Below are 19,597 nucleotides of genomic sequence, written 5' to 3' on the forward strand. Positions count from 1 at the left end.
TATTAGCCCCAGGGGTACAGGTCTGTGAATCAAGAGCTGAACATTTAGCTCAGAAAAATAAATGCAAGAACATAACTTGTTTTTCCATTATCACTTAAAAATTAATTTTTTGCAAAAATAAATTAGAGATTTAAAGATGATTTTTTCAAAATACCGAAGATAAAATAAGACTGACAACAAATGTGAGAAAATATATACCTAACTACCTATAATGAAAACCACAGCAATATTTCGTAATAACCATAATTCTAAACTAGAGAATGGTTTTAATACTAGACAAAATAATACTTTAACACTCTGCTACAGATTTGGGGACTGAAGTTGGTCTGTTTTAGTTCCTATCCTAAGGGGCTCATGAGGAATTTCTCTAACTAGGCTGAAACCTGGTCTTCATGGAAGGCTATGCAGCAAGTCCTTGAGCAGGGTGTCTCAGATAAAACAGTAAAAAGTTGCAGGCCCTGAGTAATGTACAAAACACAGTATATCCCCATGTTTTTAAGTTTACTGTTAAAACATCATCCTTTTTTCTTTCTTGCCAATGCTTTTTTTCTTCAGTTGTGTGAATTTATCACTTTAAAACCAGGATTAGGAAAAGTGTACTAATTTCTTGTCTAGAAAGGGATGGTTAAAAACTCATATGGAAATCTGCCAAAATTATCTATAGGAAAAGCACAATAATTGCTTTTATAGTTTCAGTTATACTGCTTGCATAATTTGACCTGGATCTACTACTCATATTTGGAAAGCAGTTAAAGAAGAAAACTACTTAATCTGAGAATCTGATAATCTGTTCTTGTGAGAATCAAGAATGCTCAGAGAGGGGGTGCCCCAAGTGGTTCAGTCAAACAGCTGCCTTTGGCTGAGGCTGAGGTCAAGATCCTAGGGTTCTGGGATCAACCCAGTGTTGGGCTCCCTGCTCAGTGGGGAGTCAGCTTCTCTCTCTCTCTCTCTCTCTCTGCAGCTCCCCCTGCTTCTGTGCTCTCTCTCTCACTCTCTCAAATTACATTAAAAAAAAAAAAAAGAAGGAAAGAGATTTTTAAACTCACTAATGAATTTCTCTGCCTTGATTCCTACCCTCTCCCACTTGAAAGCTCAGGGTTATTGATTTGGGCCAAATTGGGCTGTGGACAACACAGGGAGGTCTGGACTCTCATTCAAATTCCCTTTCCCGTACTTCACACAATCCATAAATGGTTCTATTCAAATCATTAATTAATTTTCACGTAAAAAATAAGGTCTCTTAGAATCTATGAAATCACTATTCATTGGTTCTAATTCCCACTTACCAGAATAAAAGAATGACTATTAAAATATATGATTATATTCAAAGTGCTAATGATTCTCAAGGTAAAACAGTAAACTACTGAAATTCACTCTAAAAAATAAAAAGAAATATGCATTATCTCCTTTAAATTTCTTAAGAAGCCTATGAAATAAATGCTACTTACATTTTACAAAGAAGGCAGACAAAGCACCTAAGGTCATACTTTTTTTAAAGAGAGAGTTCTACAGTTGAAGCTAAGATTTTTCCCACCTAGGGCCCTTACCCACCATCTACCACCAGTAGAAATCAATATTAAACAGTTCAGAACAATATTAAACAGTTCAAAATACTATGTTTTTAGTATTAGAACACAAGCAATATGTATGTAGTAATATGCCCTTGGAGGCACTTGCAAATGTAGAGCATAATGATGGGGGTGCTCTGGCGTTTAATGTCTGGGCCACAGAGATGTTAAACATCCTGCAGTGCGTCTAACAGCCTCTCACAGCAACATAAAAAGGTCACCACTGAATGCTAATAGCATCCCCGCAACTTTTCTTTGTGGGGGGCAGGGGAGGGGCAGAAGGAGAGAGAGAGAGAGAGGGAATCTTTTTTTTTTATTTTTAAAGATTTTATTTATTTATTTGACAGACAGAGATCACAAGTGGGCAGAGAAACAGGCAGAGAGAGCGAGGAAGCAGGCTCCCTGCTGAGCAGAGAGCCGGAAGCGGGGCTCGATCCCAGCCAGGACTCCAGGATCATGACCTGAGCCTAAGGCAGAGGCTTTAACCCAATGAGCCACCCAGGTGCCCGACAGAGAGAATCTTAAGTAGGCTCCACACCCAGGATCAAGCCAGATGCGGGGCTCAATCTCACAACCCTGAGATCCCAAACTGAGTCAAAATCAAGAGCTAGACACTTAACTAACTTGGTCACTCTGGCACCCCCAATAACATCCCTTTTGAAGAGCACTGGCTTAGATGAAAAAAAGATGACTATACTATAATAGGCTATTAAATGAACCTGGGAAGATTTGGAGCATGTCCAAGTGATAACCTTGAATAATATCTACGCTGAGCTTATAGTGATTACTTCACCTGGATCTGTCATGGAAAGGAAGTGAATGCTCTGCCTGAAGTTATTCAGTATTTCCAAGTTCACTTTAGTTATGAAAGCATCTGAGAAATTAACTGGGACCAAATATAAATAAAATACAGAATTGCATCTTATGGTTTTACATTCAAATTTGACCAAGAGTTGAATGAAACATGTTCTGTAATTTTCCGTGCATTCACAGTCACATGTGTGAAAAATATTCCTTAAAGGAAAACCTACTTATAGCTGAAAGGAAGCATAATAACTAACAAACACCGATGCTGTAAATATATAATCTGATTCGTTTTGTAGCTGAGATAAGGGAAGATTGCACTGGATTGGCATTTTTCAATCTAGGTATGTGAAGGCCTGAGAGTCCCAAACAAGTATGTCTTGAATATCTGTAATTTTTCTATGAAAAGGTCTTAATTTTGCATTTTCACACTGATGATAATTAAAACAAAACAAAACAAAAAGGTGAAAGACGTATACTTTAAAAGACTGGGATGACCACCTTAAAATCAAGCACTGTCCTGCAATCCTATCAGGTTTATACTTGTGTTTACAATCACACTACAGCTCCGTGGTTCTAGCATAAAAGAGAAAATAAAAAAGAGACAAATTTAATATATGCAAATATGCTTTCAAATCAAGTACAAACCATAAGCTGGTATGCTGTCCTATGGGAATAAAAGCTTGGTGACTGAGCAGACCCAGTAGGAGAAGTGAATCATCAGGGCAACTGTAGCAAAGGTGAGCTGACCTCACCAGACCCTTTACTGGGCAGTCAGAGCCATCTTCACTCTGCAATGTTGATTTAATAAATGCTGTCAATTAGCATCTGGCTGGAGATGTACCACTTTTATTCACAGTTCACTTATAAATTTATTTTGGTGTTATAATTGGGAAAATGCTATAATTATGATTAAACTATACCTACTCTTAAGAGTTCCACATTTAACTAACATTAAATGAAAGGAAGTCCAACACTAGGTGTGGTAGATATCTGGAACTTCTGTGTCTGTATCACCTTCTTTTGGGAATTCCCTGTCCCCTAAAGGCATTTCATCTTACAGGTTACCTGCCACATCAAAGTACTTGGATAACCCTATTCTTCTGAACACAGTGATTGGTCCAGAGCAGGCACATGACCCAAGCAAGGCCAATGTAATTTTGAAAGGACTGACATAAATAACAAGGTATTTATCTAACATGAGAATTTTAAGACCCACAGAAAGTTGCCCTGAAAATAGCTTCCAGCATATAATGAAAGCATACAGAATAAAGCCAACACAACATAGGGCCCAAAAATGGATGGATGTATGAATGAATGGATGGATGGATGGAAAGAAGGAAGAAAGAATGGACGGATGGATGGACTGACGGAAGGCCAGATAAAAAGATATAAAGACAAGCAGAATCTTGACAATATTTGATCAGCTGAATTTCACAATCAAACAATCTCCAGGTACTTACTTATATAAGTCAATTTGGTATGAATTGAAGTAGTTACGACCAAACACTTTCTAACTAATATATTAGAGATGAATAAGAATGTCTTTTTTAACAAAGGAACATTATTTAAGTGTAAGAAACACTGGATTACATGATCCCTCTAATTCAAAAACCCTCTGTGTGTGTGTGTGCTTTAATTATTTCATCAGCTTAAAAGATTAGGATCTTTTCTTACAACTTTGGCATATGTATTCAACAAAGAGTAGAAATAATGATTGCTATTTTTTGTAGTTATCACTAGGGATATGATACTAGAGGGGGAATCTTTCTTCTCCCAAATTTAGATTTAATAAAATTATTCAGAGAAGATAATTTGCAAAAGGTTGATTTTAAAATTGACAATCAAGGGGAAAGTCTTGAAGAATACCGAAGCTAAAGCAATGGCAGAAAACACTTGAAAAAGCATGTTGAGTACAAATTACAAACCAGAGAAATAATAAATAGATACCCTTAAGAGCTTTTTAGAAGTTTTTTAGAATACTTATCAAAATTAAAGATTTTACTTATCTGAGAGAAAGAGAGCATGCCCATGTGGTCCTGTACAAGCAGGGGGAGGGGCAGAGGGAGAAGCAGACTCCCCACAGAGCAGGAAGCCAGAGACAGGGCTCAAAACCAGGACCTGGAGATCATGTTCTGAGCCAAAGGCAGTCGCTTAACTAACTGAGCCACCCAGGTATCCCTAGCAAAATGATTCTTTTTTTTTTTTTTTTAAAGATTTTATTTATTTGACAGAGAGAGATTACAAGTAGGCAGAGAGGCAGGCAGAGAGAGTGAGAGGGAAGCAGGGTCCCTGCTGAGCAGAGAGCCTGATGCAGGACTGGATCCCAGGACCCTGAGATCATGACCTGAGCCGAAGGCAGCGGCTTAACCCACTGAGCCACCCAGGCACCCCGCTAGCAAAATGATTCTTAAGAACTTAAGACTCAGTTTGCTTTACCTGCCTTAAACATTTGTTTAGCGATAAGTATAAATTCCTACCAGTTAAAGAAAATGAATAAAGCATTTATATCACACACACACAAATATATATATATATATATATATATATATATATATAATTCAAATTAAATGGGAATACCAAGTCAATAAATAAGATTACAGGGCTAAATATCAAATGAATGACTCATGTTGGAAATAATTTCTTCAATTTTTATTCCTAGGTATGTAGCTCACAGGGACTTTTTACTGAACACCTGATTCAACAGATATCTCCAAGACCACATCAATCAGCTGTAAACACTGGTCAAACTGAATCTACATCTGTCCAGCTAAACTAATTTCACAGGAAGTCCTGCAAAGTCAGTAGCTAGCCTGCATCCTAAATTCAGAAATTCAAGAAATTATCCTAAATTCATTTTTCAACCCTCCACGATCAATCAAATCATTGATTTATTCAATTGCCCTGCAGTCCTTACCAAAGGCTTTCATCATAGAAAGGGCCTGTGATACTACAACCAGCTCAGAGAACAAAAAACAAATATAACTCAACATAACAGTTACAGATTTAATAAATTATTAGGTTGAAAAATGTTTGGGGGATAAACTAATAAACACCAAACAGTTCTGTGTAGCCTTTTCAATTACAGAAGAAATCTTTCCTGAGCATTATTAAAATGCATTAGGAAGTTCACCTAAAAGCCAATTTCAGATATTTTAAATATCTAAATATTTAGGTGGAATTACTTTAAAAGAAAATTTTATTGCACAACATATTCAAAATGCTAAAAACTGTATACCTTGAGATGTTGGAAACATGATCTTATGAAAATATTGGTGATTTCTACAGATCTGAAAAAAAGTTACTGAATTGTACTGTATGCCTACTTAAGTTTTTGTTAGCTAAGCAAATAGATTTATTTGGAGATATCCATCTATGACTAATTGTCATTGCATTAATTCTACCACATTGTTAGGACTCATGACCTTGCACTGCAGATTTTAAAGTGGATCTGATTTTGAAACCTTGAGAACACTATTGATAGAAGGGCAATGAAAAATATCATTTTAGGGGTTCCTATAACTTCTTCTAGGAGGAAAGAACTTGATACACATGAGTACTTTCAGGGCACTAAAAAACAGCTTAAAGTTGGCCAAATGAACCCTGCTTATAAACCATACGAAAAGAAAGGGTCATTATTGCATCAGAATTACCATCATAAAAATATTATAAATAATATTAAAGTCAGACTGAATCAATAACCACAGGGTTTTATAATCTTCGACACTAGTGACAGCTTAATAAAATATGCTTAGCAAATCATTTGTCTGAAAATTAAAAATTATATTCCTATACAATTACAGAAACAGTATTTCTAAAAAGTGGATGGCAATGTTTATTGTATATCCATCATCTGATTAGTATAAATATCTTGCAAATAAAAATGTTACAGTTTTTAGAGATAAGAAAAATTGATGAAAAAAAGAAAAAAGAAAGTAAGAAAGAGAAGAGAAAAGAAAAAAAAATCCCAAATACAGGACCCAGAATGTCAACTAATTCAGCACAGTTCTGCAGTGTCAAATAAAAAGTCTATCATAGAAAGCTACATGGAAGTGTAAAACTTCTGTTTCTGGACTTTGATCCAAGTGGTCATAAAAACTTGTCCTTAGTAACTCCTATTTCCATTATACGCCAAATATTCTCAAGCTCTTGCCTAGTACAAAACAAAGCAATAAAAAGTCAATCACGTTACCCCTACTATACTAAATTCTAAAACATGCACAATGGCAGGAATGATTAGTTAACTAATGAAAGGTAACATTATTTTAATATGCTGTCAAAAACAACGACAGCTGTTAAAGTGGCATTAGCACCAAGAAGGCTTCATTTGCAAATGCATGAAGATTAGAGCCCTTAATTAACTAAGAATCTCAGGGGGGTAGAACTGCAAAGTTGTCTAGAATTGAGGTTGGGAGTTTCCATATGTTGTAGTTTACTAGTCTCAAATGAATTTTTATGCCAATAGATTGTTATGAATTGTTTGAGTGACACTCAAATTCACATAAACAGGCTGTGATTACTAAAAAGCATCTATGCCCCAAGCTTGCAGCTTTTAACTAGGTGCTTAACTCTATTTGAAGACAGTTATAGGAAACAAAGTAATACAGCAGCAGAACTTCTTTCAAGGTCAATGAAAATTCACAGGTATTTAAATGAGAATTAGGAATGCCAGAAACCTTCATTCTGTTCAAAGACAACTACTGAGCACAGATCATTCAGTCCAGGGATAGGATAAAAAAGCATGCATGAATGTCCAAAGACAATAATTAAATCGAATAAAGTAGGAATAGTTCCATTAACATACCTGTTTACAAGCACAGATGGCCAATCTAAGTGACTCCAAATTTATTTAAAATTTTAAAACATGTTAACTGTTTCTACAGAACTGTCTTGTTTCATGGGGTCCTGGATCACATACAGTACTCATTTTACACTTACAAAGTGTAACAAAGGGAAAAAGGCAAAGTAACAGCTTCCAGTTAAAAAAAAAAAAAAAAAAGACCCTAGCTGTAGAGTTAGAATGTCTGCAATAAGTTTTTACCACAACCATATGAATCACACTGGGTTTAGAAGTTTGGAATTTTTATAACCAACTACTGTCTAATCTCTCAAACTTAAATCTCCAGTTAATGCCACCAAATATAAGGCCAAACAGGAACCTCTGACTATATTGGTTATATTCTTTAAACTGACAACTTTCAGCACTTTATATCTCCTAATGAGGGCCTGTACTACTCTTAAATATTTTACACTTCCGTTTTCAACTTACACTCAACATAAACTCTTACAAATATATAAAAATGTACATGTACACCCATCCATACATGTCATATTATCAACATCAACTATAATATAAAAACCATAGCCAAAAAAAGTCTTTATATAGAGTTTCAGATGATCTAAATTTTACAGTGAACAGTGTAACTTTGAGAAATGAGGATTTTAATCGAATGCTACTTGGCAGAAAAAGGAAGGTGAAAAGAAAATTAAATTTAACCCTTTCCATTTAACTTCCAGTAAAATGTTACTTTCAAAGTACCAGCAGGCTTTGAGTGAAGTGTTCTTATTATGTATGACTACTTAAAAACGATCACCAAACTATCCCAAGTTTCCGTCTCTAAAGGGAGAGGGGAAAAAAGAAGAGGACATTGATGCTGATTTAAAGACAAATCACTTTTTTCTTTCAACTACTAATAATCTGCCTACAGAACACCTCCAAAGAACACCCTGACACACTGAAAAATATCAGCCCGGCTCTCCTGCCCCCTCCCCATTCAGTAAGGACAGAAAAGTGGAAGTGGGCAAGGGCGAAAGGAAATAGGGACAGATGGCCTCGGGTAGCAGGTGACCTTTGAAAACTGGGGGCCCACAACAATCAATATTTCCAGATCTAGATGGCCTTAGTGCCTCACCCCAAACTCGCAGGAAAGTGTCCTTTGAAAAGAAATCATTTTCTTTTCAGGATTTATCCTCTGGTTGCTCCAGATTTGGGATTTTGAAGGAGGACTACCAAAGCGGGGTTAGAGGACTTTGAAAGGAGGGACGAGTAATTAAACGGAAGAGATAAGACTTGCCCTAAGCTGTCGTCTCAGTCCAAAACCCCCAAAAGTGATGAAATCGACACAAACTCGTTATGAGAAACAGCCTTAAGAAGAGCCCCTTCAGAGATCCCCAAGTAATTCACCGTAAAAGAATAAAGGAAGACAAAAATATCAGACAGTCCATTCTCAGTGAAGCATCCCCCCGCTGCTGTGCCCCGGGCGCCACCACCCAGCACCCAGCTCCGCGCCCCCAAGGGAAAGTGGGAAGTGGGGGTGGGGGCGATGCTGAAGGGACTACCTTGTTTTGTCTCCAAAGGGCAACATAGCAAACATGGGAAGTTCGAAGTGCAGACCATGCGGCCTCCGCAGACTCTGGACTCCAGGAGGCGTCGGGGGGCGACGACGTGCCCAGGTGAGGTGCTGACTCGAAGCCTGCTCCCTTACCGACCCCGCCACCGCGCCGCCGCCGGCTGCCGCCCGCTCGCCCCGCGCTGCGCCGCCCCCTGGCGGAGAGCGCCCGGCACAGCGGAGACCGAGCGCCGGCGGGTGGGAGCCCAGCGCCCTGCCCTGGCCGGCCGCTCCACCATCACCGCCTTGAGTGCGCTTTCCGGGCGGCCAAGGCAGCCAGCGTCAGCTGCCCGACGGCCCTTGCCTGGACAAGGCGGCAGCGGTGGCGGGTTCGGGACCGTTCCCCAAAGAGGCACTTCCAGGAGTCGGCCTGAGTCCGCGAGAGGAATCTTGCCCGGGCCAGCGGCTTCTCTCCAACTCCGCAGGCTTCGGGGGATCCGCCCGCCTCGCACTCTCTGCTCCAGCTCCTCCTTCCTCGACTTCAGCCTCAATTCCTCCCCAACTCCACAGCGAGCGTTTCCCACGCGCGCCCCAACTGCCCCCCGGGCAGCCACTTCCCAAAGGGCAGGCGCCCTCCTCCCCGCCGTCCGCAGCGGCCGCCCCGGCGCTTGGCTCCCGACCAGGAAGAGCCGGCCTCTGGGGTCGGCTGGGGCCGCGCGGGACCCGTCCATCCCCCGCTGTCCGCTCCAGCCGCGCCTCCCCAGCGACCTTTGTGTGCGCGCGGCGAACCCCTCCGCGGAGCCCTTTCAGCGGCGCCGCTTTGGGAGCAAGAAAAGAGTGAAAGGAAGGGCCCGGGCCAAGCAAGGGGCTGGAGGGGGGCAAAAGACGACAGCACTTACTCTGGGAAGATTCCGGCATGTTGCTGCCTTTGGGCTCCTCGTGGTCTCGCCCCTACCCCGGCTTCCCCGCCCCGCCAAGGGCCGGAGCGAGGGGGGACAGGGGAGGAGCGGATCCGCTAGGACCGAGCTGGAAATGGTGCTTCCGGAGCTGCAGGGAAGGGGCTCAAAAACTGTTTTGGTGTGGCTAAGGATATTTAGGGGGACCAGGAGGCTAGAGAAGGGCTGCGGGAAGGCCCGTGAGCGCGGACGTATGTAAATAATCATGCTCCCAGGGAATAACAGGGCAGCCGGGGTATGTGTATGGGGCTGGGGCGGGGGGGCGTCCGCATGTACATTTCTGTATTTGAACTTTGTGAGCAAGTTAGATCGAATCCCACACTTGGGCTTTTCGACTGTACTGGCCATGAAGTCGAGGTCTTTACACCCTAACAGCACCAAAGACCTACTTAAAAAGCAAAGGGCCTGGGAACAGAGGTTGTTTAATGGTAAAGGAAGAGGAATATTCAGTAAGGGAGAGAGATGCGCCCCCAGGTCACTCTCAGCGCCCCGGGTGGGTCTTCCAGGGGTCCTCTTCTTACCTGGTGGCTTTCCTAACAAAGTAAGAGAAGGTAAAGTCCCAGTGATCATCCAGCCACGCTTCCACGCAATCCTGGTCCCGCTGCAGCTGCGACCCCCCGGAACCGGGGCTGGCCCGCTCCATGATCCGCGCCCAGCGTCTCTGCAGCTGGTTTGTGCTGTTTTCCACCCCAGCTGGGGTCCCTCCCTCGGAGTAGCAGGACTCTGCCCCGAGACCCTCCCCCTCCTCCTTGCTCCAGTCCCGCTGGCTTTCAGCGAAGCTGCTCCCGCACTTCGCCGGCCTCTCGCCGCGCCCCGCCTCTCCTGGTCCTCAACCGCTCCCAGGTGTGGCGGGTGGGGCAGACGCAGCAGCCCCGCGTCCTCCCTGGGGTCCAACGGAGACTGGTCTTGCAGTCTGTCGGGTCCCCAGATTCTAAGGCGGCGGCGGAGGCAACTGGCTAGCTCTCCGGAAGCTAAGTGGCCACGGCTGGAAGGAGGCCACGCCGCCGCTGGGGTGCGCTGTGTGCTGAGCGGGTTCCAGGGGAGCGCGCAGAGGTGACTGTGGGTGTGTTCGCAGAGTGCCCCACAGTAAGAAAGGGAGAGTCGCGATGTGCGCGCCCGTCCCAAGTGCTGAAAGCTGGAGTTAGGGGAACTTTTCACCAAAAGTAAGACGTGCTGGTATTCCGGCAACTTTCCCTCAGGCCTGAGTGAATAATGACCATCGCGCCTCGCTTTCTTCCAAGCCAGGGCTTGGGTCTGGAAGGTGCAGGGATAGACCTCTGAGCCTAGCCAGCGCGGGGCACCGTGCGGGGAGAGTGTGTGCCGCAGATTTGCAGGCCCTGGTGGGTAACTTCCAACAAAGACATTCCCGTACTTAATATGTTAGTAATAACGACAATAATAATTATAAACTACGTGTCTTTACATCAAGCATACCCTTTTCATGACTGGAACAAGTCTTTCCGGGAAAAGAAAATGGAAAACTCAAATAATCGTGATGGCTTGTGTATGAAGTCAGAAAACGGGCACCTCTGTACAATTAGGTTAACTTGAGAGCACAGGTGCTACCCGGGTACAGTGCGGAGCGGGCTGGTTAGCCCAAGTTTAATTATACTTATAATTAAATGGAATTAATACACACACCCCACAAAAAAACTATCCTTTTCAAAGGGCTCAGCCTTTCTACTCTGTTTTGTTCTATCCCAATGTTTTACAAAAAGGAATTGGTGTCTTCCTTTTGCTTTGTTCTCATCTCCATCTCCTTGTCCCTCAATTTGCAGTTTTAATATGATAATTTTCAATGACCTAATTTGGGGACAAAATTAGATTTAGAGTTGTATGTTTCACAACGTGTGAATGACACCATTAGTGGTGATATACCCATAGTGATTTAGCTGACATACTTTTAACAAAGTCCTTTCAAAATATTCTTGGCAAGAATGTAAGACATTACTCATAGAATGAGTATTACTACACAGAAATACATAATTAAATTGATAGTATAAGAACTTTAAAAAATGTCTTCCAATCTCCCAACGCAATTGTTTATTCTTCCTGCATTAAATAACTGTCCTTCTATAATTGAAGATTTTCTGAAACTTTACTGATGTATGCAAGTAAACAGAAACCAACAAAAACCAACAAAAAGTAAGCAAAGCAGTAAGAATGTGAAATAGCGTGTGATAAATTATATCAGATTTTAATGTGCAAGTTGTCTCTAATTTGATACTGTGATCCTGATGTGTGACTACAGTGCTCGTGAACTAGAGACTTTGTCCTCGGTGCTCAGTTTTTCCCTGTGGAAATCCATGTATTTCTCCTAACAGAGGGTCAATTACAATTTAAAACTATACTTTCCTACAAAAATGGAGTGAATTTTTGGCTTGAATCGTTTGCTTCAGTTGGCTGCTGTTAAATAAACAAGCACTACCTGTCCATTTTTCTCTTAAACTGAAAGGGTTAAATTATCAGAAACCAGAAAGATTTTTGAAAAGTTAGTGCAAGAAAAACAATCCGAGGATTCTGCCATAAATGAGTCTGAATTCTGTGTGGTGTACATGGTAGTTTGGGGGTTCCTGTGAAGGCCTGTGATTTGAAGTGAGCATATCACAAGAGATTGGGGGATGAGCTATTTCAAACTGTTCTAGTCTCCAGAAATCTCAGATAAAATTTGTAACAAACCTCTGTAACTTTAAAGTTCTTAAAGGTGACTTCACCCTGACTTCTTGTTACCCAGCTCCATTTTATTTTTTATCTCTATTTGCTAGATTGCTTAATATTTTAACTTACTGGTATAGCTTGCACTAAGCACTTCCAATCTTGTTTTAGAATGAGTTGAAGATTGAGTAAATAATAAACATTACCAGGAAATAACTTTAAAAAAGCTGTTAATGGTGTTTACCCAAACAAATGTGCAATAGAGGCCTAACAGAAAGGCCTCCAATTCCCCTTGTACTAGAATAACACCCAAACTTTCTAAAGTAGCTTACAAAGTTCTGCATGATTTGACTTTTACCTACGTCTACTGTTGAGGTTCTGCCCATACAGCTAGAAAAAAATAAATCTGTGATGATCAAATTCCTTTCCCCAAAAAGTAATGTGAATTATTAAAGTCATGAAACTTCCCTGCCTTGTTTTTTTTAATATTCAAATACCATATATATTTTTATTCAAATACCAATGTATTCTGTCCCCTTTGCAACCTTACAGTATATTCAAGGCTTCAGAAAATTGATATATTTGCATTTATAATGAGATCCAATTTTCACACTATTGAAGAAAGAAGACTAGAAGATACATTGTGGTGTTGAATGGAATTTGAGGTTAAAAACTAAGTGTGTGTGTGTGTATGTGTGTTATATCATGTGGAGAAATCCCACATGATGAGGAAATTCAGGCAGTTTCTAAGAGCTGTGGGATACTCCAGCTCAGAGCCTACAAAGGAGTTCTAGTCAGTAAGAAAATGAATCCCTCAGTCTTACAAATATAAGGAACTAAATTCTGCAAACAACCTGTGTGAGCACAGAAGTGGATATTTCCCCATTTGGCCCCCAGATGTGACCACAATTCCAGCCAACATATGCAGCCTTATAAGATGCTAAGGCATTTTAATAATTGACATCCTAATAATAATCTGAGTCCTATAATCCATGAACATAGTATATTTATCCACTTATTCCAGTCTTTTAAGATTTTTCTCAGGATTTTTAGTATATTTGTCTTACACGTATTTTGTTGAATATATTTCTGTATCTACTTCAGCTCTATCACTGAGAAGTACTAGAAGCAATGACATTTCGGTAGCAGTGAGTACACTTATTACCCAGATTTTGGTTTCTAAATACCATTCTTCACTTTAAAAGAAATCAGAACTCTTTGGAGAAAAAAATCCAGATCTAGGACACAAAAAGCATAAGATATGCCTGGAAAATCTTATTTAGCTAGAAAATTAGAAAGGTTTAAGATGATGGCAATAAATCAGAAGGGCAGAGGATGTATCTTCAGAGAGCTTTCAATGGATAAATCTAGAGCAATTGGAATATAAAAATATATGGTAATAGTAACAAATTTTAACAACTGACTAAAACAAGAAACTGTAATTTCACTCTCATATAAATAAATCACTAGATAAGTAAGTAAATAGGAAAGAAGAGAATGTCCCTTACAGTAGAATGCTACCTAATAAATACAAAAGGAGTTCTGTAGTAAGAGAATCATTGATGGTTGCTAAAACTAATCAGGGAGAGTTTGATGATGAATGGGTTTTTACATAGTCTTAAAGTATCTCCTTGTAAGTTTTTTATTAGTTTTCATGGGGAAATAGTATCTTTACAATGGAGAGAACTTATGGATACCTTTCTAAGCAAGTGATCTTTAATATTACTTATACTGAGACAAACCAAGCATCCATACCTTTTAATAGGATATTCTGAGAAGGACACAATATCACTTTTATGTTATTCCTGAATCTAAACCTAAACATGAGGATCAGATTGAGGGATTTCCAAACAAACACACCTAGTTTGAGATTGAGAACCTAGTTATTTACTACTTTGTAATAATATTACCACAATATTAGTGGCTTGAAGCAATGCACATTTTTTATCTCCCAGTTTTAGTGAATAAGGAGTCTAGGCTCTGCTAAACTGTGTTTTCTGGGGCACCTGGGTGGCTCAGTGTGTTAAGCCTCTGCCTTTGGCTCAAGCCATGATCTCAGGATCCTGGGGTTGATCCTAGCATCTGGCTCTCTGCTCAGCAGGGAGCCCACTTCCCTCTCTCTCTCTGCCTGTGTCTCTGCCTACATCTGACCTCCCCCTCTCCCCCCATCAAATAAATAAAATATTTTAAAAATAATAAACTGTGTTTCTGCTCAAGGGAGGTCTCACAAGGCAATCGGGGGTCAGCCAGAACTGCAATCTCATCTAAGGGTCGGTGGGAGAAAGATCTGCTTCCAAGTGCACTCAGTCTGTTGGCAGAATCCAGTTCTTTGTGGTTGTAGAACTGAGGGATTACTTTTCTTGCTGAGTTCTGGCTGGAGACCTAACAGGCTGTTGGCTGGGAGCTGCCCTTTACCTCAAGAAGCACCTTTGTTTCTCTGCCTTCATTATCCTAACATGACTGCCTGCTTTCTCCGAACCAGCAAGGGAGAGAGACCCCAGTGAGATGGGACTATAATCTTATGTACATAACCACACATTCGCATATGACATACATCCCATCACCTTTGCCATATTCTGTTTGTTGGGAGCAAGTCAAGGTTCTGCCTTCACATGAGGGGAGGGAAATCACAGCAGGGTGTGAACCAGAGGAATCCATGGAGGCCATCTCAGGAATCCTTCTAGGATAACACTGTGTCATAAAGCATAGTGAGTGCGATGTAGCATGTGTCCAATAGATATTTGTGGGGCCAATTTGAAAAAAAAAAACTTTTCTTACTTTGGCAGTATCTTTGTATAGTGTATGTAAATACATTAGTAATTGATCTTTGAGGAAGGGTTATATCTTTTCATGGTCTTGGAAGTCTTATCACACTTAACAAAATCACCTTTTACTCTCAGCAGCCCTGGGCTCATGTGAAAGTTTTCTGAGGACAGTGTTGGAGTACACGCTTCAAGCTGTTGCACGGCTGGGATCAGCCCAGTATCTTAAATGTGTGAATTTAAATTAGATCATAACTTTTCATTTCAAAGACCGAGCCAGCTTATGAATAATGAAACTGTGTAACGGTGCAATTATTCCGATCAGTACATAGCATTTTCTTTCCCAAATCAAACATAGGGTTTTCTACTTAAGTCTCTTGTGGCAGCCTGGAATTCAGTTTGACATACAAAGGCTGATCCATGTGGAAAGACATTACATAGAAGATGGTGAGCAGCTGTTTTTTGTATCAGCGAAGGTCACACATAGAGGAAATGGACTTCCATGAAAACAGGAGGGATTTTGGACAGATACTAGACACACTTTCCTGACAGAGGGATGCAATACAGATGGATTTATGATGAAAAACAACTGTGGAATTTTTCCCTAGAGACTTTTACAAATGGGGTGGACAACCATCTGTTGATAATGCTTTGAAGTCCTGTATCAGAGACAGATTGACCTCAAGGGCTCTTCAGGTTCCTCACTGCCCTTTCACCTGCATATGGACAGTATGTTAAACAGAGCGATTATGTGGTTTTCGTTGATAAATAATATTAACCGCTCATAGAAACATAACATATATCATAAATATTCAGACCCGGAACATATCTATCCTCTTCTCATCCACTTTCCTATTAAAAGAGAGATTCCATTCTCTGGAGAAAATATCCTGCACTAGTCAGAATGACTAAAAATAAAATAATTAGTTTAGAAAGAAATAGCAAGGACTGAAACACTTTTAAGTCAACTACATCCCAGGTGCGACACACTTAACTAAAAACCAGTTTAAAAGTAGGTCGTTTAAAATAGACTCTTTAAATGTTGGAGGAACAAAAATGTGTATTTTTAAAAGAAAATCTAGAGAAACAGAGATTTATTGATCTTGAATTTCTAGTCTAGAGAACCACTTGTCTTTTTTAAAAAAATATAAATTACAGGTAAAAAATTTTCAGTTGATGTGGACAGTCTCATTTTAGAAATCTCATATCTTTTTGTAGACACCATGGTAGAGCCTGCCTTTTCCCAAGTTTCTAAGGACAAGTGTGGTTTAATTATTGAGCAAGAGAAAAAGAAGGAACCTCATGAACAGTGATAATTTCCATCTTTGGGGTAAATTTCTTTGAACTGATTCTCTTTTTTTTAAACCTATGTTTTATAATTTAATGAAAATCAATTTAGCAAAACTCAAGTAGCCTTCAAAATTAGCAAAAACTTTTCACTCAAATTTGATCCATGCCTTGAAAAAGTTACATTTTTTAAATAAACAAAGTTTGTATAGAAATCTAGATTAAAATAGAAGTCCATTCTTCACAGATACAGTCACTGTGGTTCCATTTTCCCATTTTTTTCTTATAGGGAAATTAACAATATATTGAAAGGGAATAACTTGCAGCCATTCAAATCTAGAAGTTCCGTGGTAAAATTTTCTAGCGATGCTCACAGAAAATGTTGTCTTTACATAATTGCAGTCCTGAGAGACTCAATCAATAAATCAATAGAAAGAAGGAACTACATGCATAGAACAGACCCCAATGCCTTCAAGTTCATTTGTTTTCATTCTTCTCTGCCAATGAAATTACTGAGTGCATCAATTAGAAGCTTCCCATAAGCTATTCCAGCATGAGAGTCCTGCATAATCTCTTATTTTAGGGCTAGGAATCTGAAAAATGTTTCAATAATGTTTTAAAACTCTAGAATTTATCAATGCCAGTGATTTTCTCTTTGCAGTAGCTACCTTGGAAGGCTATATATTTTTATAAACTGTGTTGCCATTGCTGAAAAAATTTTGGTAAATTCCTCTTCGGAATGTTTTCAGAGTCTGAATTAGTTTTCTTGTGTCTCTTCACTAGTGACAATATTTTGGTTTCTTTATTTTATGATGAGAGGGAATTTGTTTCTTTGTATATTTTAAACACCCAAAAGTCACTCCTCCTATAGTCTGATGGGAAATACATTTTTTTTGTAAAATAAGAAATGATTATAAAGTAATGGGACTGATTTTTGTTCTCTAGATTGGAAGTTTGTATCATCTGCGATATATTTGCAGCTGCAGACCATAGGGAATTTATGTAACAACTTCATGCCTCAGTTTCTTTATCTACAACACAAGTTAAGAGCAGCCCACATACAGTTGTTGAGACTATTAAGTGATATAATAAATATACAACACTAATAATTAGAGTCCCCAGTGCATAGAGCTCAATAATTCTTTTTTTTTTTTTTTTTTTAAGATTCATTTATTTGTTTTAGAGACAGAAAGAGAGAGCCAGGGGGAGGGGCAGACGGAGATGGAGAAAGAGAATCTCAAGCAGACTCCTCACTGAGTGGGGAACCTTATGCAGGGCTTGATCCCATGATCCTGAGGTCATGACTCGAGCTGAAATCAAGAATCAGACACTTAACCGACTGAGCCACCCAGGCATACTAATCTCTTCTTACTAATTTCTACACCAGGCACTCTGAACTCTTACTAATAATTCTTATTGAGAGAATAACTATATAATGAGGATTCTAGCTTCATTTCCCCATCAAACTCTGTCCTCCAAGTCCAGCATGTTACTTGAAACTTACTGCAAATCTATCCTCTGAAATCAGTTTCCCCTCTTTGGTGTTACTAATTCATTTTGTAATTCTCTCTTTTCAGCCAGTCATGGAGTCCTGATGTGAATGCTTTACTAGTCTTTGCTGAGGACGATATTAACTATGTGATTTCCAAAATAAACAAAAAAAGTAAAGAGGATGTAGGATATAATTTTTAAGCCCTTCCCTGAGACTCTACCATTTCCTGCTCTCTACCCACAATTTTTTTTTTTTAAAGCAAACTTCATGATGGACGAGGGCAGGCATAAGTCTAATGTTGCTAGACTCTTGAGGTATAAATGTACTGAACCCCAAGCCTCAACATACTAGCACATATGGACTGGCATGTTGCCAGTTTCCCTAGGGTAAGACTCACTTTCAATGAGGGGATTCCAACCAGAGGTGAGACCATTTTTCCTGTAGGCTTTGAAAAATTGATGTACCAGGAATGGAGGGTGTATTCTGGAAATGAAATTCTAGTCTATAAACATTACATCAGCAAGGTCTTTTGCCCTCTGACTAGTGGTTGCCTTGTTTAACAGGGAACATCAGTAAGAAATGATGAGGTAGGAGGAGAATGAGCTCAGAATTTTTATCAGCCCAATATGATGGACTAAACATGGTGGCAAATTTTTTGCTACTTCTCCCACTGAAAGGTAAAATCTGATTCTCCTCTCCCCTTTCATTGGGACTGGCCTAATGATTGGCTTAAACAACTGAGTGCAGGGCAGTGACATTTTGGGACTTCTGAGGCTAGGTCATTATAAGAAATCTTGCAGCTCCCATCTTTTCAGGTCTCTTGGAACATTCATTCTTGGAGATCTAATATATAGTGTAAGGAATATGACAACCCAGGCGCACCTGGGTGGTTCAGTAGGTTAAGCATCTGCCATCTGCTCAGGTCATGATCCCAGGGTCCTGGAATTGAGCCCCACATAAGGCTCCTTCATCATAAGGGAGTCTGATTCTTCCCCATCCCCTGCTCACACTCTCTGTCTCACTCACTCTCTCTTTCAAATAAATAAATAAAATATTGAAAAAAAATATGACGAGATTGCCCTGCTGGAGTGGGCTGTAGGGAGAGACCCCGTGGAGAGAGAGAACAATGCCAGCCATTGCCCAGCTGTTCCAACTTTTCCAGGCAGATATGTGAATGAAGACACCAACTTGAAGGACATTTTAACCCCAATGGATTTGGTGTGTGAAGAATCAGGAAACCCAGCCAATAGCAGAACTAAGACCCCAAGCATCTGACCCCTACTGATCTGTTGCAGACATTTCCAGCTGTTCAAGCCACCCCGGCTGAGGCTGAGGCTCCAGGCATTGTATCTCTGCTATGACCTGCCAGGATTTCTGCCCTACAAAATGGTGAGCATAATACATAATTAGAGTTTTACACTCTTAAGTTTGGGGGTGTGCGTTGTTATGGAGCAGTAAATAAGCAGACACCAGGTAACCTCCCAGCTGTGTCATCACTGGTTGGCCATGTTCCTCTGCCAGAGTGTCTTCAAGGCAGCCTTCTCCATATAGCTACTCATGTTTTCTAGCCTATCAGAGATAATGGCTCCCTGCTATCCCTAGCTCTACTTGCTTTTGTTTGTGACTTTCTTAAATCTTGCTCATCTTTTAAAACTAGCCCCTTAATTAAACTACCCTGAATTACCAGTTTAAGGACATTGTCTGTTTCTTGTTGGAATCTCAGCTCATGTGTCAAACCTTTACA

The 19,597-nt window shown here is 40.2% G+C and overlaps 1 protein-coding gene across 3 annotated transcripts in view; it reads right to left on the reverse strand.

The window, feature by feature from the left end:
• The window catches only part of PDE5A (phosphodiesterase 5A), a 148,365-nt gene extending 137,748 nt beyond the window's left edge, over positions 1–10,617 (reverse strand). Inside the window, exon 1 of one of the 3 annotated variants that reach the window (XM_059377866.1) lies at positions 10,179–10,617. In XM_059377866.1, the coding sequence (XP_059233849.1) occupies positions 10,179–10,300 (122 nt within the window). In that variant the 5' untranslated portion in view covers positions 10,301–10,617. Of the gene's footprint in view, positions 1–8,711; positions 8,896–9,600; positions 9,668–10,178 lie in introns of those variants that run through there. The other 2 variants (XM_059377880.1, XM_059377875.1) reach the window with 2 other exon arrangements.
• Between the last annotated feature and the right edge of the window lie 8,980 nt (positions 10,618–19,597).

Source organism: Mustela nigripes, chromosome 1, assembly GCF_022355385.1.
Source record: "Mustela nigripes isolate SB6536 chromosome 1, MUSNIG.SB6536, whole genome shotgun sequence".
In the NCBI taxonomy this organism is placed as follows: domain Eukaryota; kingdom Metazoa; phylum Chordata; class Mammalia; order Carnivora; family Mustelidae; genus Mustela; species Mustela nigripes.